This window comes from Metopolophium dirhodum, chromosome 8 (assembly GCF_019925205.1).
Source record: "Metopolophium dirhodum isolate CAU chromosome 8, ASM1992520v1, whole genome shotgun sequence".
Lineage (NCBI taxonomy): Eukaryota > Metazoa > Arthropoda > Insecta > Hemiptera > Aphididae > Metopolophium > Metopolophium dirhodum.
In genome coordinates this window covers 18384212-18411343 of record NC_083567.1, presented here as the reverse complement: position 1 = coordinate 18411343, position 27132 = coordinate 18384212, and the positions used below count along the sequence as shown (strand labels likewise).

General features: G+C 31.8%; 3 protein-coding genes across 4 annotated transcripts; all 3 read left to right on the top strand.

Moving 5' to 3' along the window:
• Nucleotides 1-4293: 4293 nt before the first annotated feature.
• Nucleotides 4294-5421, top strand: LOC132951346 (uncharacterized). Its single transcript, XM_061023164.1, has one exon. It carries the CDS (start codon nt 4294-4296, stop codon nt 5419-5421), a length of 1128 nt encoding a protein of 375 aa, XP_060879147.1.
• A 102-nt stretch (nt 5422-5523) lies between these two features.
• LOC132951345 (uncharacterized) lies at nt 5524-7426 on the top strand. The gene is made up of 3 exons (XM_061023163.1): nt 5524-5649; nt 5705-6514; nt 6638-7426. Exons 1-3 carry the CDS (start codon nt 5524-5526, stop codon nt 7424-7426), a joined length of 1725 nt encoding a protein of 574 aa, XP_060879146.1.
• A 6583-nt stretch (nt 7427-14009) lies between these two features.
• On the top strand, nt 14010-18850 carry LOC132951247 (uncharacterized). 2 transcript variants are annotated; one of them, XM_061023038.1, is made up of 11 exons: nt 14010-14418; nt 14955-15026; nt 15900-16090; nt 16155-16388; nt 16463-16597; nt 16682-16783; nt 17118-17288; nt 17356-17532; nt 17656-17903; nt 17975-18152; nt 18624-18850. In XM_061023038.1, exons 4-11 carry the CDS (start codon nt 16310-16312, stop codon nt 18731-18733), a joined length of 1200 nt encoding a protein of 399 aa, XP_060879021.1. In that variant the 5' UTR covers nt 14010-14418; nt 14955-15026; nt 15900-16090; nt 16155-16309; the 3' UTR covers nt 18734-18850. The 2 variants fall into 2 exon arrangements, with proteins under 2 accessions (XP_060879021.1, XP_060879020.1); XM_061023037.1 differs by lacking the exons at nt 14010-14418; nt 14955-15026 and having other exon boundaries at nt 16032-16388.
• Nucleotides 18851-27132: the final 8282 nt, after the last annotated feature.

The window sequence follows — 27132 nt, the reverse complement described above, 5'->3', positions numbered from 1 at the left end:
ATACTGAATATTGTTTTATCTAAGTACTACCTAGTGGCTAGTACAGTAGTACCTACCTACTTATTTTAATATAGCATGAGTTCATTTAAAAAAATTGTTATTGAGATACCTCTTCAAGCAATGCAAATTACTCAATTACATGAAATAAAATATAATTATTACATAAGTATTTTATTATTTTATTATTTTTATGCTGACAGCCAATGTTTTGTTTCCTACAGGAGCAACTGATGTCTATTGAACTTAAATATGTTTGTGCCACTGCTGATTTTTGGTCTGTCTACAAAAAGTAAGATTTTATTTATGAGATAAAATGTCAATTATTATTTATTTATACTATTATACTTACCAAACACTTATTAATATGAATTATGCTCATATACAGGGTCGGTGGTACTTTTATGGTTGGTACAAAATATATTGAATTTGAATATTGAATGTACAAATATATAGTCATTTTTTTGAAATGGTTTGTTTATAATTGCTAACTGACAGTCTTTTTTATTAGGAGCTACATAGGAGTCACAGTTCATTGGTTTGACCCAATAACTATTGAACGAAAGTCTGCAGCTCTTGCTTGTCGGAGGCTAAAGGGTCGACATACTTTTGATGTTTTGGAAAAAGTATTACATTCTATATTTTGTGAATATGGAATAATTAACAAAATATCTAGAGTTGTCACTGATAATGGTTCCAACTTTATAAAAGCTTTTAGGTAAGGGATTTGTAAATTGAATATAATAATATATATATAAATTGAAAATGGAATAACAAAATTAAAAATAATAATTATAATATCAACTTCATCAACTTATATTAAATTTTTTTTTATTTAAAGAATGTAAATAAAAATCTATGTTTACCTTGTTATTAATTCTAATTTTTTTTTATAAATAAGTGTTCATACACAGACATCAGAAACAAGAAATACTGGATCAAGAGTTTAAAACTCTAACGATGATGAAGATGGTGAAGATGACAATGACGATGAAATAGATATGATAGAAATAGACGAAATTTTAGCTAATGGTCTTGAACAGAATCCCGAATATTCGCTTCCACCTCATCATCGCTGTGCAAGTCATACTTTGAACTTAGTTGCAACAAGAGACAGTGAAAAAGCATTATCTGATGTCATTTATAAAAAGCAAATGAGATCATTGTTTGCAAAAATGCAAGGCTTGGGGAACAAGCAAAGCAGGACATCTGTAGTTGCAGATACTATTCATGACGCATTAAATGTGTATATAAATGTACCAAATACAACTCGATGGAATTCAACATACAATGCCGTCAAATGTTTGAGTGATGAGTTACAAAAATCTGAAGCTAAGGTTCAACGTGTATGTGATGAATCTGGTATACCAAGATTTGATAAAAATGATCTAGCTTTCATGATGGATTATTGCAAAATATATATTGAAGTCTTAAATAAAAATAAATTTTTTTTTAACATTTTATATTAATTATTATTTATTTTTTATATTTAGATTATGGAGCCTTTATCGAGGGCATTGGATATTCTCCAAGGAGATAAATATATGGTTATGGGCTATCTAATACCAACTATCAGTTGGCTGAAAAGGAAACTAACAGAATTATTATCATTGGCAGGTAAATGCAAAAGCTTAGCAAAAGCTTGTTTAGACGGTATCAATTTACGATTCACAAGTATGACTAAAGAAATACCAATTATACTATCATCGGTCTCCCATCCAAAATTTAAATTTAAAGGTATGTCACCTTTTGAAAGAGATGAAGGTATGGAATCCTTTAAGGCTAAAGTAGAGCAGCTACATTCAATTACAGGTGATTAATTGAAATTTGATATTTAAGATAAATGTTATTAAACTATTAACTTTAATAACAGGTATTGTCAATGACAATGTGCAACCTGCAACCGAAGATGGTTTTCTTTTCGATGGTGATGATGTAGAAGTAGAACAGCCCAACACAGAAATTGATCGATATTTGACAACACCATTCTCCGGAGACTTGCTAATTTTAAATACCATGCCAACCATAAAAAATATATTCTTAAAATATAATACCCCATTGCCATCAAGTGCTTCGGTAGAACGCCTATTTAGTGTTGCTGGTGATATTTGTACAAAAAAACGTGGTAAAATAAGTGACCAAAACTTCGAAAATTGTTTGTTGGTCAAAATTAAAAATAAATGAAATTGTATTTTTGTATTAATAAAATTGGGTATTATGATTCATAGCATTATTACACTGTATCATTTAGTTTCACTTGTTTATTAGAAAATAACTTGCCTTATTGTTGTATTTAGTATTAGAAACATGTGTAGTTTGAGTTTAAATGTATACAATTAAATTTAACTAGGTAGTAGGTAACTACTTTACTATAGCCATACAATAAATAATAATTAATAGGTGAGATGAATGATGATTGTACATTTACATATTATTTTAAATGTTGTATACTAGGTATCAGTGTATCACTAGGTAGTAGGTCTAAAATATATTGTAAAATATATCATATTATTATGAATTGAATATGGTTAAAAAAATGATAACTGTTATCAGAGATAAAAAAAAAGTAACGTTATTTGTAACGCACTACCACGCACTACTTTATTTATGAAAAAGTAACGTAACGTGATAAAAATAATTTTAGGTAAAGCAAATGTAATTTAAATAAAAATATGTGAAGTAACGAGTAATGTAATTCCATTACTTTTTAAAAGTAATTTACCCAACACTGTAGGTAGGTAATTAATAAAAAAAAAAAATTTATATTAATAACATAAGCACCTACACTATAATAAGATAACATGACTGACAATATATTTGTTTAAACTGCCGCCTTTTCATATTTGGATGTCACCACCAGTGCGCGTGATACCAAACGATAACACGGCGATTCCCGAACTTTAGACTCCATAATCTGGACGGCTAGGACGTCGTCTCCGCGACGCCACTCAGTCTGCGTTCCACGGTGCCGATGTACAACGGCCTGTGCGTTTTGCGTTACACTCGTGATTGCCGTGGCATTTCGTATTGATTCCACGTGGTGCGTTTGCAAGTACTTACATCGTTCGAGTCGATATAATATTGTGCGTTGTTATTTTTCGTCGTGTTCCGATCGCCGTACGGCCTCTCCCTATTAAAATCGCTAAACATTCCAGATTTGGGATCTTTCGTATTGTTTTCAATGGCGTTTCGATGTTTACCAGTCGCGACGAGGGAACTGTTCGAAACTACCGTTACGAGTCAGGGTGACTATCCGACTATTGATGCACTACTGGCGTGCGTTCAGTCTCGAGTGTCAACGTTGGAAATAATTGGTGATTCGAAAACAGAAACCGCTAGTTCACAGTCGAAGTCATCTCGTCAGTCGAACCGTAAGGGAGATCGTCCCAGTCATTCTGGTTATCAACATGCTGCGTCGTTGCCCACAACGAAGCCTGAAAGATCTTGTCCATGCTGAAAGGCGAGTCATAGTTTGGACACCTGCAGCCAATGTTTGTCGTGGGCAATCGATGAACGTAGTAAATGGATGCGTGATCAGAGTTTGTGTTTCAACTGCTTCAGCGATTCTCATTGGTCTAACAAGTGTCGGTCAAAACCAAGTTGCAAGCAGTGCTATCGGAATCATCACACTTTGTTACACATGGGTGGACGCAACACCAAGGAAAAGGTTCCCGAACCCAAAGCTAAATCATCCTTGTGTGCATCTCAACCGATTCCCACCGCTTTTACATCATGTTCAGTGATGCTGGGGACAGCGCTTGTCCACGTGCGTGACCGTTCGGGCACGTGGCAGACGATGCGTGCACTAGTTGATTGTGCTTCACAAATAAGTGCTGTCACGGTATTATGTGCGGACCGCCTTGGTCTAAAACGCACTCGCTGGACTGCGCCTGTTACTGGTCTAGCTGGGCATCCTGTTAATAGTATAATGGGCCGGATTGACTGCATTGTCCAGCCCCGGTTTGCACCTGAACCATCGCTGTCCATTCAAGCTTGGGTATTGCCATCCATCACCGGTGATATGCCCCACAAAACATTGAATTCTACCATTAAGGATATGTTTTCAAATCTTGCCCTGGCTGATCCTTCATTCCACGTCGCATCTAGTGTGGATATGCTGCTGGGTGCTGACATATACGCCACCATTATGAATGGCCAAAAATTGAAATTGACTCCTCTTTGCCTTCGGCATTCAATTCGGTATTTGGCTGGATACTAATTGGTCCTCTTACATATACCAACGTCGAGCCACTACATGCACTCCCGGTATCGCTGACTGTATCAATTGAGGAGCAGATGAACAAATTCTGGGACATTGAAGAACCTGAGGCGGCTCCAGATGAGTTCACTGATGAAGGAAAGTGTGAGTCCATATTCAGGAATGAATGTGTGCGGCTACCATCTGGCCGTTTTTCCGTTCCTCTACCGTTTCGAGTCCCTGTTTTGCCAACAACATTTGCTGGTTCTCGTTCAATGGCAGTCAAGCGTTTTGAGTCATTGGAGAAAAAGCTATTGTCTAATCCACAGCTGCAGACATTATATACAAATTTCATGGACGACTATTTTGCGTTAGATCATATGTCAGTCGCGCCCACACCCGGTCATTATTTTATCCCTCATCATGCAATTTACAAGGCATATGATGGTGACGCAAAGATCCGTGTAGTGTTTGACGCGTCTGCGCGATGTTCAGCCGGACCGTCATTGAACAGTTGTCTGCTTCCAGGGAAGACGCTACAACAGGACATAATTGATGTCCTAACGCGATTTGGCATTTACCCACATGCGTTCACGGCGGACATCTGCAAGATGTACCGTCAAATCCAGGTGCTACCAGAGTACCGCAAGTACCAGCACATTCTGTGGCGATCATCTCCACATGACCAGCTTGTCGAGTACCAGTTAAATACCGTCACGTATGGAGTGACGTGTGCACCGTTCCTGGCCATACGCGTGCTACAGTCAATTGCTGAAAATGATTGCGCCGACGCCGATCATGTCCGTGATGCCTTACTGTACCAGACATACGTCGACGACATCTGCGTAGGAGCGGATTCAGTTGATGGTGCTTTGGAGTTCCAATCGTCTTTACAGCGTATTCTCGCAAAATCTGGGCTTGAACTTAAAAAATGGTCCAGCAACACTCATGACATTTTGTCGTCTGTGCCGGTAGCTGATCGGGTAAGCACGCTGTTACCATTCCACGATTCCGAAAACGGAGGAACAAAGGTACTTGGATTGCAATGGAACCCCAACGATGACTTTTTCAGCTGTGCGTTGCGCTTTCAACCATCTCCAATATTCACTAAACGGGGCGTGCTGTCAATGGTTTATATTCGACCCGTTGGGGTTATTCGGCCCTACAATTTTTTGGGCAAAATGCATCATGCAACGGACTTGGCAACTAGGGTTGGCATGGGATGATCCACTGCCTCCGAAAATTCATGCTGACTGGTCCTCATTTCTGTCCGATCTGCCATCGTTGTCGATGATTCGTGTGTCACAGATGAAGCCATTAACAATACCATGACTGGAGCTGAACGCCGCACTGTTACTTGCCCGGTAGCTTGGGCGCATCAAGCGAGTATTGGATCCTCATCTCAAGATTGTTGGGACTTACGGCTGGACCGACTCGATGATAGTCCTATCCTGGTTAACGGTCCCTCATACTTCATTCAAGGTATATGTGTCCAATCGTATCCATCAGATCCGCACCATAGTGCCTGATTGTAAGTGGAGCCATATTGAGTCGACAAACTATCCTGCCGATTGTGCGTCAAGAGGTGTGATGCCTTCAGAACTCGAGAAGTTATCCCTCTATTGGCAAGGTCCTGCGATTCTTCGGGCCAATCCATCTACGTGGATAAATCTCGTAGCTCCCATGCCATTGTGCAGCTTACCTGAAGTGTTACCAGTTTCTATCACAACTCGAATCGACCCGCACGACTGTCTAGAAGAATGGTTCGACCGTTTTTCATCATATGACCGCATGATTCGCGTCACCACCATAATGCACCGTTTCATCAACCGGTGCCGTCGTTGCGATCTTGAACCACCTCCAACGAAGTGTCTGAGTCTGGTTGAGGTCGACTGTGCAACTCGCAGTATTATCAGAGAGTCTCAACGTATTTACTTCTCTGACCTATTACGTGAGCTATCAAATGGGACCAGAGTATCATCAAAACCGTTGGCTCGTTTAACTCCGTTCGTCGACGATGTTGGAATCATCCGAGTTGGTGGTCGCCTTCGTCATTCCAACCTATCGTACGAGTGTAAACACCCAATGTTAATTGCCAAGCGCTCTCATCTAGCGCTATTGATTTGTCGTCGGTGGCATCGTCTAACGTGCCACTCCGGCCCCCGTGTCATGATATCACTTATTTTACGCCAATACTGGATCATCGCCATCCGCTCGGTTGTACATGAAGTGGTGACAAAATGTTCTGTATGTGTTCGTTTAGCTGCAAAACCTCCTCAACCTTTGATGGCGGACCTCCCTGCTGCACGCGTGCAACAAGTCCGTCCATTCGCTCGAGTCGGCGTGGACTATGCTGGCCCCCTACAAATGAGGGAGTTATAGCTTCGGAAATCTCGGAGCTATAAGGTTTTCATAGCGGTGTTCGTCTGTTTTTCTATCAAGGCTGTCCACCTTGAAGTGGTGTCGGACTTGTCAACAGATGCGTTCTTGGCAGCGTTTGACCGTTTCGTCGGCCGTCATGGGCTCCCCAGTGAGGTATACTCCGACTGCGGAACAAACTTCGTAGGTGCTGACAAGCAACTGCAAGCGCTTATTAACAGCCCACAAGGTCAGCTCGCCATTACTACCAACTCTCGTCCACACTGTAAATGGCTTTTTAACCCCCCCAGTGCTCCGCATTTTGGTGTGTTATGGGAGGCGGTTGTCCGGTCCACTAAACGTTTGTTGGTTCGCACAATGAGCACCCACGTCTTCACCTACGAAGAGTTCAGTACTGTCCTGATCCGCATCGAAGCCGTCCTCAACTCTCGACCACTGACGCCCGCATCCACAGACTCTCATGATTTGGAGTGTCTCATACCTGGGCATTTCCTCATTGGACAACCACTGCTCGCCGTTCCACCTCGTTCCAACCCAGATGCTACCCGTAATTTGACCAATCGGTGGAAGTTACTGGACCAGTGCCATCAAGCTTTTTGGAAACGTTGGTCAGCGGAGTACTTGACAACGCTCCAAGAACGCGTCAAATGGACAGATCGTGTCCCTAACATAAAGGTCAACGACATGGTCGTCGTGGTTGACAATCAAGCACCACCTTTATTATGGCGTCTAGGGTGCATCATTGAACTATTGCCAGGACCCGATGGAACCGTGCGAGTTGCGTCGGTGTTAACGCATCAGGGACGCATCACACGACCAGTAGTTAAACTGGTTGTGCTACCGACCGACTGAAAATATAAATAACTCTAGCCCCCAAACGATTTAATATTTGCCTGTTTGTTATTTGTGTTTTACTAATTATAAGTGCACGAATCTCACACTTCAACATGACACCCATATGCTATGATCAACATAACTGGCGTATGTGGCGGTCACCTGCGATGATCTCGCTGGAGGGGGTTGGGGGAGCTGTATACTGTATTGTTTTTGTTCAAATATGTTTAGTATAATTATTTTATGGACTATATTCATTGTTACCATAATATGTAACATGTATTTATTTATTTTTTCTGTATGTTTTTTCAATGCAATTATGTTTTTTTTTTGTTACACATCTACGTTGAATTATATAAATTAGATTCAACATCATCGGCGGCATTTCCACAATGACAAGCGGAGCTTCCCATGGGGGAGAATGTTTAAACTGCCGCCTTTTCATATTTGGATGTCACCACCTGTGCGAGTGATACCGCACGATAACACGGCGATTCCCGAACTTTAGACTCCATAATCTGGACGGCTCGGACGTCGTCTCCGCGACGCCACTCAGTCTGCGTTCCACGGTGCCGATGTACAACGGCCTGTGCGTTTTGCGTTACACTCGTGATTGCCGTGGCATTTCGTGTTGATTCCACGTGGTGCGTTTGCAAGTACTTATATCGTTCGAGTCGATTTAATATTGTGCGTTGTTATTTTTCGTCGTGTTCCGATCGCCGTTCGGATGATTTGATTCGGCTGTACATTGGTACATAGTATTATTGTGACTCAATCCGGCAACCGCGTGTGCGACGCGACGAAATCACCGCTCACGGAACACTCTGTAATCGTTGGTGAGTGGGCCTATGCCAATAAATATTCGAGTGCGTAAACCGTGTCGGTTTGATAGCACTAACATTTTGAACGTGATCCGTTAAAAATTAAATAAGTACTCGTCGCCGCCGCAGCCGTGACGTCATTGTGCCGCCGCCGTCAGCAGCTGAGGTCACCGTCCTATCATCTGCCGCCGCCGCCGACGTTGTCATCATCGTAACACATCAACGACTATCACTGCCATCGTCGCCGTGGTATCGTTATCAATTATTATTGTTTTGTATTTTACAATTGTCATAAAGACATATCATTATTGTTTATGATCGTAATTATTATTATTCGCTGACCGTCAAAGAGACGTCTTCACGGTCGCGACTCTGTGCAATATTTATTTATGTACATTATTATTAATTCAATTCCATATATTATACAGTATACACTATCATTTAACGATCAAACTTTGTGTTAGAATTTAATATCAAAAGACCTGTGTCACCTCACTCCCATACCGACGTGAGTCGTCGTGGCTAACCGCCATATATCGTAGGAGTTACGTCGGCGCCAACAATATTCATATAAAATCAATAGGCATAACTGATTATTGAATAATACTTTACATCCCGCAACTTTAATCTCTGAACTATATCTACCACAAATATTAATAAAATCAGGCATAAATCATAAGCAAACTATCGGAGCATATTGGAGGACCTGTCTATTAATAAAATAATAAACTTTTCACTAAAAACTTAAATGCTATCTTAAAGAAGTTATTTTTTATGTTGTAACTGTACTTATTAATAAATAATACATTAAATATTTTATATTGTTAATCTTAGCAATCTATATGTCTATAATTTAAGTTTAAGATCTAAATAATATCTACTTAGATACCTATTTACATAAACATAAGCCGTGGCTTCAAAGATTATTTTTACAGGGGTCCGTGTACCACAAAAGGTTATGTACCTACTGCTATATTATATACTAGCTGATCCTGTGCACTTCGTTGCCCGTTAAATGTACCAACTCTATATGACTCAAACTTTGTTCAACTCGTTATTTAATATTCGGTGTACGGTGTTCAAAATTTATCTTAACTTTTCTGATGCCTGGAATAAAAATTCTGATTCGCAGCAGTATATTATCAGGTAGGCAATCTACCTGCGGTAGATCGCGGACCCAGTGCGGTTTGTACGTAAGTGTATGATTTAACTCTAAAGTATCAAAGTTATACTAAGTTTATTTTGATATAATACGGCGGATTAATGTAATCAATTAATACATAGTCCTAACCTAACCTAAACGTACTAAGTTCCGACGAATAAAAACCAAATTTAACTCTTTTTAAATTAGCCTATCTTCTTCACAGAGATCTGCACACAAACGTATATATTTTAATATAGGCTATAGCTGATCCTGCACACTTTGTGGCCCGTAAAAAATGACAACTCTTAAACAAATTGTGATTGTTCAACTCCTTTTTGGTGTAACTCACTGCAGTAAGAGCAACTCAGCCACCCTGTTAGGCAATGTGTGAAAATTCGATTTGATGCATGCTTGTACCTGATCTGCCCGATTAACCAATAGCAACCAATAATAAATAAATACTATTTCTATTAATTATTTCTCCTATAACCAATAGCAATCATTTATAAACAAATATTTCCATCATAAATCTCAAAATCCCTGTTTGAGCACTTCTATTAATTGAATGTGGCATGATGTTAAATAGCCTATGACCTTCCTCAATGAATGGACTATCCAACAAAAAAATAATTTTTAAATTCGAACCAGTATAGCCCCTTACATCCCCTTTAAGCCCATTTCAGCCCCTTACAGCACTTTTTTAGTAATAAAAAGTAGCCTATGTTTTTTCTCAGTATCTAAACTATCTAAGTACCAAATTTAATTTAAATCGGTTCTGTAGTTTCGGAACCTATTCAATACAAACAATCAAATCTTTCCTCTTTATAATATTAGTATAGATATAGATTATGCATAATTAAATCAAAGGCTGGGCATTAACGAGTTAAAAAGTTAATTTAATTTAAACTTTTTAACTTAACTAGTTACTTTTGGCTTTTCATTAACTTAACTGTTAACTTACTAAATTTCTTTTTTAATTAACGTGAAATTAACAAGTTAATTTTTCATTTTAAGAAGTAAGTTAAGTCAATTTATTTTGTTTTTAATTTTATAATATTTCACTATTTCAGTCTATTTCGTTGTCATGTCGAAAAATATGTATCGTAAATTCTTTAAAGTTAAAAATGTATACCATTCGAATCTAACTTATATGGAAATACTGTATGAAGTATTAACACTATATCCTATAATTTAGTTTTGGGTTGGAAAAAAATTAAGTATGCTAGCGTTGTATAGACAAATTAACTTTTTTTAACCTAATAAAAAGTTAACAAAAAATGTGTATTAACTTTTAACTTAACTGAGTTAACCTATGGTTAAATTAACTTTTAACTTTTTGTTATTGGTGCATATTAACTTAACTTAACTGAGTTAAAAAAAACCATTAACTTGCCCAGCCTTGAATTAAATTATTAATAGTATAAAGTCTAAGTTTTTATTCCTGATAATTCATCTATATTTTGTGAACGAGAATAAATTCAAACAAACAATATTAATATTTAGTTTAACACGTCATACTGTTTAATACATTCAAAAATTTTAAATGATAAGTTGCACTTATCTAAATAGTATGTTAAATTTGATGATAACATATTGATTAATTAATATTTTATACCAATTAGCATTTACTAAATAATACAGAATATGTTGTAATAGGTGCACACATATATTATTATATTATATGACTACCTACATGAGTATGGATTTTTATCAACCTTTAGATAAGATTTCCTACTACACTTACTCAATTCGTTGTCATTACAATATTGACCTCCATGATTTGGTGATGGACCGGTATTGAACTATAAAGCGAGCACTATTAACCATCATTAACATCTATACATTTAGTAATCTATAAAGATATAAAATAGACAAATACAATTAATTTGATTGTATATAGATGTAAGTATTTATGCTAATTGTTTAAATTATTACAGTGACATATTATAATACTTAACATATATAATATTTTATAATGAACGTAATTAAAATGATTTCTTTGACAATCTTCAAAATTTTATATACAAGGCTTTCGGTGTAAATATATGAAACATGTAATAAGTATATATCATGTCTTATGGTTTTGCATTTTGTAGTTAAGTGTATCATTAAAAATATACCCACATTAATTTCATCTAGAACGAAAATATAAATATATTTTTACACGCAACTGCCAACTACAAAATTATTTTGTGGTAAAAAAGTACCTAATGGTTTTTTATTAAGATAATATTATGGTAATTTTTATATATAAAGGCAGTGTAGTAACAATGCTATATAATTGTAGGCACCATATTTTATATTATATTATGTACCTACCTATTCAATTTGTAATAGTTATATGATTGGTATTTGTATATGAATTTAAATACGTAGATATATACGTTTGATCAACTTATATTGAACTTTTATTTTAAGAATATTATTTCAATGGTAATAAATAATAATAGAGAAATAGAGTGTACAAAATAAGACTTCCGTAGTCCCATCGACTTGCCGACTGAAAGATTAAGATGCTCATAAAATTGATAATGTTTTGTTTTTTTTTTGCATTTATTATGACGTATAGTTTTTAGTGGTAATAATTCATTATTTTTTTTTTTTGTATTTATTTCTATATTATTATATTAATAATATATTTATTGCCACTATAAATACAAAATAACAAAAATCATACCTTTATTTGCCTCTTTTAAACAAAATAAAAACTAAATAAAGTATGTACCTAGTACTTAACAATAAATTAATAAAATATTTATTAGAAATACGATTTCATAATATTAAGAATTATTCCATAACTTACCGAGTTATTACCTGTTAATATGACATGTTTTTAAAAATTCAGTTGTTAAATAATATACAAGATTATAATATTAGATATTACTAAATTATAATAGTAGTAGTAATGCTAAAATCTTGTCTATTTTATTTCAAATATTATTATTTTAAATTATCAAAAATATTTACTGTATTTGTATCACGGTCTCAGAAGATCTTCTAAGACCGTGATTTGTATTATGAATGGAATAATGATACAATAATAATAATTTGATTTATGTATTTTATTTTAATTAAAATTTATTATTGTCCTAAATTAGTAAAGAATAAGAATTGGTAAAGTAGGTAATCACTCTGCTGTACAGTACAGGAGTCAATTAGTGTACCTATAATATTATAATATAGTAATTATTTTTACCTATCTCTCTTTCTCTCTCGCCGAAGACATAACCAAACAGGTAGTTTTGATATTATCTAATACTACAATGTTAAATGATTAATGTATTGGCTTAAAAACTGCAGTATTTATGGCATTTTCGTCGAGTGCCTGTCAGGAATCTGATATTTTTTTATATGATAATATCTAAATTATGTCGATATTACACGATTTTAATCAAATTATGTTAGTTTTCATATGTTTTATTGAAATTATAGATTTTTTACATATTCCGTCATAACGTAATTACAAATATCTGATATTATATATATTTGTAATTACATTTTTTGAAATAAATGATACATTAAATTAGACTGTTAATATGTTTGATGACGATGATGATGATGATGATAATGATTGATAACGTATGGTAATGATTACAAATCTATATCTAGATAATAAATATTATTATAAATAATTATTATATTATTATTATAATTTATTATAGGATCCAATGCACTTCCGAGTGATTTACGCCGTATACGATTCAATGTTGTTTTTACTGATGAGTAAACTGGAATTTCAGTCACTAAATCTAATCCCTGTTCTAATAATGGTGTAAACTCTTCTCGAAAAATTTGAGCGGGGGGAACATGTTGTATCAACCCTAACAGCACAGACCTTCCCGGGTACCGTCTATAAAGCGCCCAATTGATGCTTAACTGGAACTTCCTGATGGGCTGCATTTCGACCTCCCTGGTACCACCCGTGTAGTACTCAATTGATACCTATTTGGAACTTCCCGATGGGATGTATTTTAATCGTCCCAAGACCTACCTAGTAATTTGAGTTAAATTGTAAATATATATATAATTATATTTATATTTTTAATATATCAATACATCAATATTGAATATACTATATATCAATACTATTATTATACATATTGACGTATTGTATAAACCTTGTATAAGATATTATATAGGTACTCGTACTTCTTAATTTGTTATTTTATTATAAACAATAAATATTATGTTGATTATCAATGTTTGTGTAGTGTATGAGGTGCTTAGCACTTTTTGCGATTTCTATACATCTTAAGTAGCAATCATTTTATTGCAATCAACTTCCTATATTAAAATAATTATAATTTATAATATATTATATTATTAACTATTATGGTTCTAAGAACTAACAAGTAAACAATACTAAAATCTATAGAATATATTATGGCGCATTATTCATTAAGCAATATGTGTTGCTATCGCGGAGTACCTACAGACCGGTTGAGGTTTTTGTTTTTGTTTGGAAATATCAGCTATTTTTATATTTTCGTGAATATTCTAGATCTAAGCATACCTCACCCTACCCACATGATGAACGACGTCGATACCGCGCGGTACGATATGACCGACGAGTGACCACTGACCAATGCGTATTTAGTATTTACTATTGTACTATCTAATATAATATTAATTTATTGTTTATAGTTAACGAGTATAACGGCGCGGCGGCAGCGCATTGTAAAATTATTAATATTATATTTTAGTGCTTCACTGCGACGCTCCACGCTCCACTAGGTATCCATATTCCACGGTTACGAAAAATCATTTTTTTTTGCCTCGTGGTTCGTTTCGTGCGTTCTGGATTTGTTGTTGTTGATTGTTGTCGTTGATGTTTGGTTTGAATGTTTCACTGTTTCAGCGTTCCGCCATTGTATCTTGCATTTGCGTATAAACCTAGTGTTGTTTTTTGTATCTACGTATAACGTTTTTCGTTTAGTTTGTGGATTTATTGTATTTCGCTAAGCTACCGAACGTGTGTCAATTTTCGTTGATTGTACTTTCCGTTGAGGTTTCCACGTTCCGCCATTGCGTCTTGCGTGATATAAGTAAGTACAAAGTTAATTATATCTATATTTATAATTATTTAGAACATTCAGTTTGTAAGTATAACCATAATATTAGTCAATCTACTAAGCGTAGAAGATTTTTTGAAGATGTTGAAACATTCGACTTTTTAATTGATAACTAACTTGAATTAGGCATGAAATTAATAATATGCTCAATTACATCCAAAACTTTTCCTAGTTTGGTAAAACTATTAAAAGGGCATAGATGCATAGTGGTTTTGAAAATTTGAATAATGATTGTATTTGAGTTATCAATTACCTAATTTATTTCTTTATAAATAATAAATATTAGCTCTCACAATGTCAACTAAATAACAATATCGATTGAGAATTACATTTTATATTACCTAAGTATATTAAATGCATTAAAGTAATAACTATTATTGTTTAAAATAAAATACTGAAGAATACATAATATTATTAAATATTTATGGTAAAGTTGACTAGAGTTTAGACACATTTTTATTATTTACAAACTTAAGTACTTATACCTATTTTATTTATTTTACATTTAGGTATATAGTTAAGATAAAAACCATGTCAGATTTAAGTAGTTGTGAAGAAGATGTTGGAATCATGGAATTAAGGTATTTATTTCAATAATATTTATTATAAATGTATAGGTCAGAACAATCTATGCCTTATAAACATTGTTACACAATAACTATGGTTATTGTTCACAATGCTTTTGTTAGTTGAGTTGGTTTCATTTTATTAGCTATCAGGACAAATAGAATGTCCATGATCTTCACAAACATACTTTTATAAAATACGGATATATATTAGGTATCTACAATTTACTCTGCCTCTATATCTCCGGTCGAGCCTGGGTTGCCCCGTGCGCACGTCTATGTCTGCACATGTGTTAGGTAACTGAAAAAACTATATAGTGAAAACGATTGAACTGCCTACTGTATTAGGTATGTGCAGATATATGAAAACTAAAATTATTTTCAATTTTCAACTTTATTATTTAAAAATATGACATTTAAAATTCAATCAAAAGCAAATAATATTTGTGGTCTTACTTCAGGAAAAATAGTTATCATTGAGAATATAATATGCTTCAAAGTAAATAACGAAAGTTACATAATCGGTAAAGAATTTTTGGAAATGAAACCATTGTATACTGAACCTTGTGTATCTTCTCATTTGGGTATTTTTATGGTTTCAAATCTTTCTATGAGAAAAATATGGCCCTTAAATAATGTTAACACAAAATACTTTTTGTGTGAAATTAATTTGGAATGTTTTGCTGCCTTTCCACTTTTACATATTGACAATAATGAAAGACCAAGCTTATGAAATTTAAATTACTAACAAAAGCTTAATTCATGAGGTTAGAATGTTTTAACACTACCTATTTAACATTATTTATTTATTTACTATTATACAACTTATGATCTTTAGAAAAATGTTTTTATAAAAGACATTAAATTAATTAAGAGTAATATTTCTAGGAATTACGTAATTGTTGAATTTGTTGATGGTGTTCAAGTAGTTCCACACAATTGGATATCATCTAACCAGACAGAAACATTTTACCCAGAAAATATAAACTCCAGGAAATATGACAAACTGGTCCTTAATACCATTCCATATGAGTCTTCATGAAAAACATTTTCTATAAAAAAAAATTGGGGTTCCTCTGGTATTAAAAATTATATTATTGTCCATTATACAAATAATGAATTGTTGTTTTTATTATTATTTAGATAACTTTATTAGGGCAAAACAAAAGTTAAAAATTGCTTTGCAATTATCTGAAGCTGAAGACTTAAATTCTGAGATCGATGAAGTGCTTGCAAAAAAAAAACGGAGAGAGCTTGCTAATAAAAGGGTGAATAGACAGAGTATATTATCGCCCAAAATGATAAAAAGTCAAACTTCAAAATTATCTAATTTTTCTATTTCACCACTTCCAATAGATCCATTTAAGTCATTACCTCGTAAGTATTATGAACAATTACATTATTCTGTTTAATTTAATTATGTTTTTTATATAATTATCATATTTTTTTAGTTGTCATAACACAAAAAAGAAAAATCTGTAATTTGCAGTCCAACAAGTTTAAACATTCACCTAAAGAAAAAAATTGTAAAAAATTAGATGAAGTGTCAATGGCTAGTCATAAAAATGTTGGAAAGAATACTAGAGGTAAAATATATAGTAATATAGTCTTAGTAAATATCATAAAAAATTATATTTTTACTATAATTTAGTTCTTATAAATTTTTCTAGATAACGAATCTTGCAGAAAAAATATTGGACATTTATACTCCCCTTCTACAAGTCAACAAAATTGGTCGGTTGATAGGACATTTATTGAAGAAAATACTGAAGGTGATACAAGCATTAAAATAATTAATAAAAGACAGAGTTAAAAATCTAAACAACTGTTAATATGCATAGTTTCTGCTTTTAATTAATTGCACAATCTGAATAAAAATATTGGTAATTCTCCTTCTTCAAGTACCCAAAATTCATTTCCAAATAACAAAAACAATTTGTACACAAATCATTTAAAATTATACTCGCCTAAAACCAAAAATGCTGGTATGCCTACTTTGTCAAGTGGTAACAAAAAACCTAAATATTAAGAGTAGTAGTAGAAGAATCCATAGCTATACCTAAACTCTGCTATTTATTTAACTTGATATTTATTAAATATTTATAGAAAATGATCTGATGGCATCTCCTCCAATGTTTAGTCCAATTAAAAGTGGTCTAAAAAGAAGTATTTTTGATATGACACCGCAAAAACCGGTAAAAAATGTTGCTGTGAGAAAACTGTTTCCTTCAACACAGTACAATTCCAATACATCAAAAATAGGCAGTGAAGCTATTGGTAAAGAATTGTATTTTTAAATTATCCCTTACATATTTATTTAATCTTATATTAATAAACTTTATAGCAAATTATCTGATGGCAACTCCTTCAAAATTGAATGATAGCCCAATTATAAGTTTAACAGGCCTTTTTCAAAGCACACCAGAATCTGCTCATAAAAATGTAACACCTGTAGCAGACAGTCAACTAATGTCTTCGACAACACAGTCTGAGACATTCTCAAAAGACAGTGAAGCTAATGGTAAAGAATAATATCATAAATATTATTATACACCTGACCTATTTTAAAAATAAAATATGTTTTGGTATATAATTGGTATATTTTATCAATTTCAATTGCATTATACTAGTTTTATGTTTTCAGTTAACCATGGTTGTATTTTAAAATTTATTACCTCAACATTACCACAGCTTAATACAAAATTAAATAAAATTATTTTAAATCAGTCCAAACATGAAGAATTGCTAAAAAAAATTTTACAAAATAAAACAGTGCACGATGAGAGCTTTTATGACAACACGGATTTAGAAGAATTCCCATTACATAATTTAGATTCCTTAAAAGAAATAGATGGAAAACTAAAGTCAGATACATTATTTTACAAATGTTTGGTAAGGCTTATAAAATGTTAAATTACTATTTATTTATATTTTACAAACAAAGCATATATTTTTTTCCCTAGGTAAAACGATTGAAAGAATTTGGTGGTAATAATGTGTATATGGTGACCAAATGCATTATGGACTTCTTGATGACTGATAATTTAGGGATGCAAATATCTCTGACAGGACGTGGAACAAATAATAAGAAAAATGAAAAAATGTCACTCATTTCATTAACAATGTTTAAATTGATAACACGTAAGTTGAATTTATATTATAATATTATTAACTTATATTGTTAAGAACACATTATTATTACTGTTAATACTTTATATGGGTAATTGATTACCCACCCATTTTTAATTAGATGATTAATAATGGTTTTTAATTCTTGTCATATTATTTAACTTGTTAGTAATGAATTTGATGTTTATGAGTGTTATTAATTGAAAATTGTATGAAAATATAATATGATGGAATTCCATTTGAAGTGTATATTATAATTTATAATAACACAGATACTTCATTTTCATCTCATTTTTTTTTTTATAATTTCTACTTACTTTTTATATTAACACTTTATTATTTATATTTTAATTTAATCAAAACCAATTGGATAAGTGTATATTTTTGAGAGAAAGTATTGAATTAACAGTATGCTAATATTTTGATAATAATTATGATTTAACTAATTACATTTTCTTATGTAAATTTGTATTTTAAATGCAGGGGTAATATTGAAAAATGTATCCGGTTCAACAATTACTAGTATTAATAAAGCGGTTACTGGGTGGTTAAAACATGCCAAGGAAAGAAATGGACGAAGAGAATCATTGTAGTGCAATTAGTCATTGAAATAATTATTTAATGGTCATTATAGTGATCAAACATTATTTAAAGTTAGTTTTTTTTTTTTTGTAATAAAGAATAAGTAATTCTTCAAACAAGTTTTTTTTTTAATTTCATTCATATTTTATTTGCTTACTTGATTAAAAATATAATTTTACAATTATAAAATAAAATATATATTATAACAATATTTTATTATTATGATACTGTTTTTTTAGCTGATATGTTGTTATTACAATAAAATAAAATAAATTATTTACAATTTACTACAATTTAAATCTGTATATAAAAAATTAATTGATTTTCCTACAAATTAAGTACCTTTATATTTTGTTTAAAAATCTTTGGAAAGAAAAATAGTTGTTAATTTTTAAAATTTATGAAGGCTTAAAATAATTGAATGGGGTCATGTTAAAATCCCTATTGACAATAAGCTTTACTCATCTAATTATAAATAATTAAAAATGTAAATGTTTTTTTTACAAATTACACTTAAGTAGGGTTGACTCCTCAATCGGACATAAATAAGGGATATTATTCCAGTAGATTTTTTGGATCTAAAATGAATTCCTTACAAGACTCGTACAGGAACCATTGAGACCTTATTGGGATATATTCATAACCTTTTCAAGAAGTTTCCAGGACCTTAATAGACTGCAAACAGGAATATTATGGGAAATATACAGACCATAATGGACCATGTTGTATCACTGGCCAGTTGGTTCCTGACGGGCAGTCTTGTGGAAAGTCTGAACCCGGACATTAGGAATCCTACAGACCGCCTAAGACCTACCCAGACCGGTCTGGGATTTAAACAGGTATTTCCTATTAAGAGTCTCAGAGTCTCAAAAATCAGTCCCAAGACCTTCCTGGGTAGGTCTATGTGTTGTTAGGGAAGTGTACGTTTTTTTGCAATATTATATTTTTTTTTTACTTCAATTTTTGCTAAGTCATATTTACATGTATGAGTGGTAACACTTAAAACTTTATTACCTGTTGTTTTTAATCTTCCTTTGCATTTTTCTTCTTTTTTCTCATTTAAGCATACCCAGGTTATTATATTTGCGTTATTTGTTCGATACTTTCTGTATTGGCAATTGTCATGTATGGCTAGACGCTAGAGGATGGCCTTTAGTTGTCTCTAACACTTCAAACGAATTATTCATTTTTAATTTAAATTTTAAATCAAAACACTGTTAACAAATCGAACTGAAGGTACCAAGGCGTATACAATACTAAATTACCAAACACTGAGTAAATATTGCCGACGAGTGAACGAATGATAATAAAAGTAAAATAAAATAAAATATACGTAAACGTTTTCTCCTTATCGATAATGACATCGAATATCCACAATCAACCAAACGGCTGTATCACAAATTGGTTTATCCAGTATAAATAAATATCACGGCCAACACATTTTCATACTATGGCAGTATGGCGTATAAGGTGAATTGTGATTGACAAAAATATTATTATTATGTGCATTTTAGATTCTGAGCGGAGCGATGAATGTATTGATTTTACAATTTTACAATGTGTGTTTTTTTTTTAATTTTTAATTTTTTTTTAATTTAATTTTTATTTTTGTGTTTGTCATTAGATTTAAAAAAAAATTAGGGGATGTTCTTTATGTAAATACAGTGAATTTTGATTGACAAGTATATAATTACCTATATCAATTATAGTAAAAAAGTATTATATTATACCTATTAGCATAAATTAAGTATATAGTATATAAAATATTATATATAGCACCCAAATCTTATAGTCAGGTAGATAGAAATAAATTGACCGCAAATGGCACGCAAAAGGTGCCGACCGCAAATGTCCCGACCACAAATGTCCCGGAACCGATCATCATCAGATTGGCGGCAACACTGCCGATAAAGCTGCTGCAGGTGGGAGTCGGGATAGGAAGGTCCAAATGTCCAATTCGTATGACCATTAACCTAACCTATTACTTATTAGTTGTTATAGATTTTGACAGTTATGGGTATCGTTAAATTGAGATTTAATTTAATTTTGACTTCTGGTTTTTACTGTTGGGTATGATAAATTTCCCAGTAGCAGTAAATTGAACGAGTATTTAAACGTAAATAAGTTGCTAACGGATTACTCAAATTACATACTATATACTAATATTTTTCAACATGTTTATAAATTGGCTATTATAAATTTTTATTTTCTGTACAAAAAAATAAAAATAAAAATTTTATTTATACATATAGTAAAAGAGTCTATTGATTATAATAAATAAAAAAAAAATAAAAAAATATTGATTAGAATACAAGTTATTTAATTTGTCAAAAATCGTGGGACACTCTGTAAAAGTTATTTTTTTTGATAAGAAGCACAAATACATATTAATTGATCACAATACAGTGCCAGCAGTCAAAAACTGAAAACATATTTCATAAACTAGAATCAAATACAATTAATTTAAGGCGTAACAGTGAAGACTGTGTATAATAATATAAAGATAAAAATAATATTAATTAGTGTCACATAACATTTTAAGTGTTAAAAAAAAGTTGTTAAAAAATACATAAGCTTACTGCATTTATATCTCAACTATTTATTAAGATAAACAATATGTTAAACGTTTGGTTTTAACAAATGTGGTGACTAAAATATCGAAGTCCAAAATATGTTGTGTTTAGGCGTTTAGCTTTTAATATATTTTGTAATTTTGACTTTATCCCACTATAGTCTGTGTAACACTAAACCTTATGTTTTTTCTATGTATTTTGGAACAGATGTTTATGTAAGAATTACATGAAATGTTTACTTAGCTGTTATAATGCATAAACGCCATTTATATTTTGCGGTGTTTTATATTTATATTTATTTATTTTTTTTTTTTATCTTTGGTGTTTATAATATAGTACTTATTCTGTGTTCACAATCTTTTGACATACGTATATCCACTGAATAGCACAATTTATACTTGTTCTTTGTAGTTATCTGAACAATAACTATGATTTCATATAAATTCATAATAATATTAACTGTGATAATTGTTATACGTACTAGTTGTGGAGAGCTTACAGGTAAAATAATAACAATTATTTTATAATTATATTAAAATATGAATTTGATATTAATAATATTAATCAAAATAACTCTAATATTATAATAAAATAATATATTAAGCATTTATCCGTTTGTTTTAAAAAATAAAATTGGGAAATTCCATATGTAGAACCATTTGTGTCCAAACTAGGAATTTTAAAGTTATTTGACATTTTGAGTAGTTGAAAGGAATTTTTTTCGCATTAGTTAAAATTACATTTATAGAATTGAACATTGCAAAAGACGCCAAACAACTCAAAATCACTCGAGGAAGTACATTTTTTAATTTTTAAAATCTTAAAACGTACTACTGAACAATTTTGATATTGTCTAATAGAACTCTTTGAATCGTATTTCTTAGCTAGTCATACGCACGAGAACATTTATATTTTTATTAGTTTTTGAAAATTAGCATCAATAAAAATTTTTTCACCTGGTCAAAAAACTGTTAGTGGAAATTTAAAAATGTTGAGTATAAATGTAATAAAAATTGTTCAACATGCCTTGCATCTTATCGACTCGAGACGTGTTGGGAACGTTAGAATGGATTTTTTTAAGTTGCAACTATAGTTCAAGTATGACTGTATATGTGATGAATCGTTTGTTGCCCAGTATCACAATTATTCCGTACAAAGTAAGCCTTATAAAGTCAAAAGTAATTTTGATAATTTGGCTCATCGATGCTCGGGTTTTGGTAGTGCTGACCGTCTATATCACCCATGCGTGCCACACGCTAACTATGGATGCGTTTCACGAATATTAGGTCAGCTAGTTAGGATGGGAGCATAGAGCGTCGTTTAGCAGCGTAGATGCCGATATACCACAGTTGATCTATGGACTATGACCATCAGTGACTGGCCAGGGCAGAAAGGTGGAGAATTCCACCTGGGCCGGTCAATTTAGGGGCTCTAAATTTAAATTATAAATTTGTGATATTATGGTAAATTGGCTGTCTGTTACCTGTCATGCAGTCTATTATTTTAGTTTCGTATTCGCTATAACCATCTAATATTATGATTATGATATCTTCAATAGTTTTATATCTTATATCCAGTGGCGGCTCGTGGGTGCTGGTGGTTGGGGTGCGACTTAAAATATAATAGCGGTAGCCATAGGTATAACAAATTATTTAAATATACGAAAATATACATCTTAATTTTTATATAGTCGCTGGTCGTAGTAGAAAATGGAAATTAAAATAATAATAGCGATTAGCAACCGACAACGCTGTTAATTTTAAAAATAAATTACCCAACATAGTAGTATATAATTAATATTTTACTGTATGGACGACGCTGCCGGTCGTCCAAACCCGTATATAACATCGCAGCAACTATAAACGTACCCGCACGCACACGATTGCGGTCTCTTATATGTTATTATATACGAATTCTAAATATTGCTTGTACGACGCTGCCGGTCGTCCAAACACTGCTCGTGTGTACATGCGTACCCATATTATGCTCCTGGTATCTGAGAGAAAAAACCAGAGAAACAAATTAAATGTTCGCACACGACAATATTAATAATGTAATAGACAAATGTAAAGTAGGTAGTAACTATAGTAGGAAACTTATAACTATTTTACTATTTAAAAATTTGCAATATTTTTTAAAAATTTAAAATTAAGAATATTATACAATTAATTTTCTTCATTTAATTAATTTTAGTAGGGGGTGCCATCGTCGCGTCGTCCAAACCACGAGCCGCCACTGCTTATATCACTCAGTTATCAGCTTAGTATGCGTTGGCAATGAGTATATTTTGCTATTATTAGCTCTTGATATCTACTTTTTGACTTATTGTCATCTCCATATGGGCTAATATACTCCCAGTCCACCCCTAACCATCACATCCATTGATAGTCAACTATAACTTGTGATGTACTATATTTCTTAAATGTTAAAGTATTATATTAGCCAATACATGCATCAAAATAATGATGAAAACATTGTATAAAAGAAAGTAAACAATTAATATTTAATTATAAAATATAATTTAAATTATATATAATTATTTTAAATATTTATTCTTCATTGTTTGGCCAAAGACCATTTTGTGACAACAGAATCTATATCTATAATTTATCGACAATATCTTTTTCACAACTCAATATCATCAACGAGCTAAGACGGTTTGAAGTCATTGTAGAACGTAAATTATGTTTTATAAGTTTCAACTTACTAAAAGTCCGTTCACTAGAAGCTGTTGTAACTGGAGAACTAAATGAAAGGTGACAAAACCAATTACCAATTCTGAAAAATCTTGTTTGATGACTTCTAAATGACCAACACAGGTAATACAAGAATTTTCATTATCACCATCAACTAAAAAAAAATGATTAAATCATTTTTATTTTGTTACTCATGTGACACTTTAAAGATACACACTGCAAATATAACTTACTAGTAGAAGGTAGAGATGATTCTGAAACTTCATTAAATGGTTCTACTTTACTTGAAGACTGCTACAACAAAAATGCAAAGTAGACTACATTTCTTTAAAAATTATAAATATGTTATAATACCTAATTAACATTTCACTACTGGTCTGTGGAACGGTATCGCATAATCTGGGATGTGGTTCACAAATTTTTTCAGCCTGCTAAAAGAAATAAAACATATTAAATACAGAACAATAACAATGCATATAAAATAGTAAATTTGTTTAAAAATTAAAAATATTAAGTAACAAATTTATTACTTACTATTTCACTACTATATAGTCTGTGGAACGGTATCGCATAATCTGGGCTGTGGTTCACAAATTTCTTCAGCCTGCTAAAAAAATAAAACATATTAAATACAGAACAATAACAATGCATATAAAATAGTACATTTGTTTCAAAATAAAAATACTTACCAATTGCTTATTTTTTTTTGATTTCGATGCTGCAAACGGGTTGCTCGGAGCACCAAAGTGTTGTATTTTAACTTTTTCCCCCTTATGCACATCACGCTCGTGTTTTAATTTGTAGTCATTATTAAAAACACTACCACAATCGATACATTCAATTTTAATACGCTTACGTTTAGATTCCATGTTTAAACAAAAATTGTTGCACAAATAAATTTAAAATATTTAAATTAAATTGTAATCGAAGCAAATGCCGAACTTGCATAACCACTATTAATAATAATAATAACAATAAAAATATAAAATATTATTATAAATCGTGTCGCCACTCGTCGTGTCAAAATCGAATAAGAACATTTAATGCATACAATATAAAATTTTAGGGGATATTGGAATTGGTTTAGTTTGAATCTTGAATTGATAAACAGCCGACTGCTTCGGACAGCGGAATGTTGCGTACCGATCGCGATATCGGTATTTTCCATTTCTATTTTTAGACATTAATATTTAATATTAGTGAAAACAATTAAATTACAAGAACACAATAGTCTGAGCTCTTCTGGGTACTTAATCTTTGATTATCCGACTGCCGAAAATAACGTAGCATATTTATTACGAGTAAACTATAATATGTTGATACTTCATGCTTAATGTGTATTAGTTTTACTTATTAATAATATGGAAGTTTCAATGATCTCTTTATACATTACATTTAGCGAATTCTAAAAATTGCCGACTAGTACTTACAGTTCCGACATTTGGGGGGTGTCAAACCCCCCCCACACCACCGTAAAATCGCCCCTGAATATATACCTATGTAATATCCAATAAACTACATTCATCAATTTTAAATAACCAATGATTTATTTAATGAAGTTTTTTTTATCTTTTAGAATGCGAAAGTAAGGGACTTCATATCAGTAAATTATATAGATTATACATTTTAAAATGTATTTGTATAATATTATAGTACAAACACACCTATGATAAAGTGCCTTAAATATATGTACTGGGCATACTTTTAAATACAATATTTCAACTATACGTTCATGCTTTATTTTGTTCCAATATGTGTTTCAATATTCATTCACTATTATCAGTCAGGTACATAGGTACTTACATTTTCTTTTAAACTACTGATATTTCTAAAAGCACCCCTGTGGTCGTAATTAGATTAACGAGGGTTAGAATTAACTTTAGTTATTTTTTATTTAATTATAACTTTCATAAATATTTATTTAAAATAAATTGTATGTTTGCTAATTTTTTTTATGTTGTAAAATTACTAACAGAAGCATTAAACAAATATGGGGTTAAATGTAAGTATAGCTTTATGGATAACAAAGACTTTTGGTATACTTATTGTATGTTTTATAATGTGTAGTCAAACGAAATTTTGAAAAATTCAACTAGATAAAATACGTAAAAGTGTAATATTTTATAACGACTGTGTACATTATATACAACCTGCGAAAGTAATTAACGTTTGATATATAAACAGATAATTTTGGATTTGCAAATTACTGTTTTGTAAATCAGTATAGTAAGTAATTTAGAGAGTTAGTATTTATAAATAAAAGGATGCCAAACGACTATTTTTAAATAAAAAACAAAGTCCATTACATTATTAATTACAAACATCCTTAGCTGGTGCCACTAAATAAATGGAAATAATTAATATTATTTTTATAAAATTTGTTTTTTCATAAATGATGCGTTAATTTACATTTGCATATTATCATGAAATAGTGCAAAAAATACCGAATTATTTTGAATTACAAGAAAATGTGGAGAAAGATTTGTTTGCCTGTGATTTACCTAACGACGAAGAATTTGGTAAATTATATTTTAATGTAATACTTAGTAATTAAACAATCTAATTTAAAATAAAACTGTTTAATCTATATTAATACATATGAAATGCCGAATGTAATACATAATAATACGTTAACTGATCACATGAAGCGGCTTGATGGCGATTTCTTTTTTCGTAATTGTCAGGACAAAGTTTGTACAAAAATCTCCTGGAAAAGGCGGAAATCTGGGTAACGAAAATACAAACGTAATAGTACCATCTGTCCAGAATAGTTTGTGTTAAAAATACACTAGTGGCGCCATCTTTATAGTAAAATAAAATAAAATTCCACTGTTTTAACGCAATTTATTACTTTTTCACAAAATTACAAATGTATGAACTTGAAATTTAGAATGTGGTTCCTTTAATACTTTAGATGTAAAATAATAAAAAATTTCAATTTTAACTTATTTTTGCGTATAGAGAAGAATAAAAATTGTATAAAAGTATTGGATATTTCCCACTTTACATCGTCTTCGAGAAAAAAACTTGACATTATTAAAATATTATGACAAATAAGATTACGGGCGTCCAAATAATAGTTCTTAAAAATTAAATCAAACCGTGACAGTTTATAATTACATAATATAAATAAAACCTGCT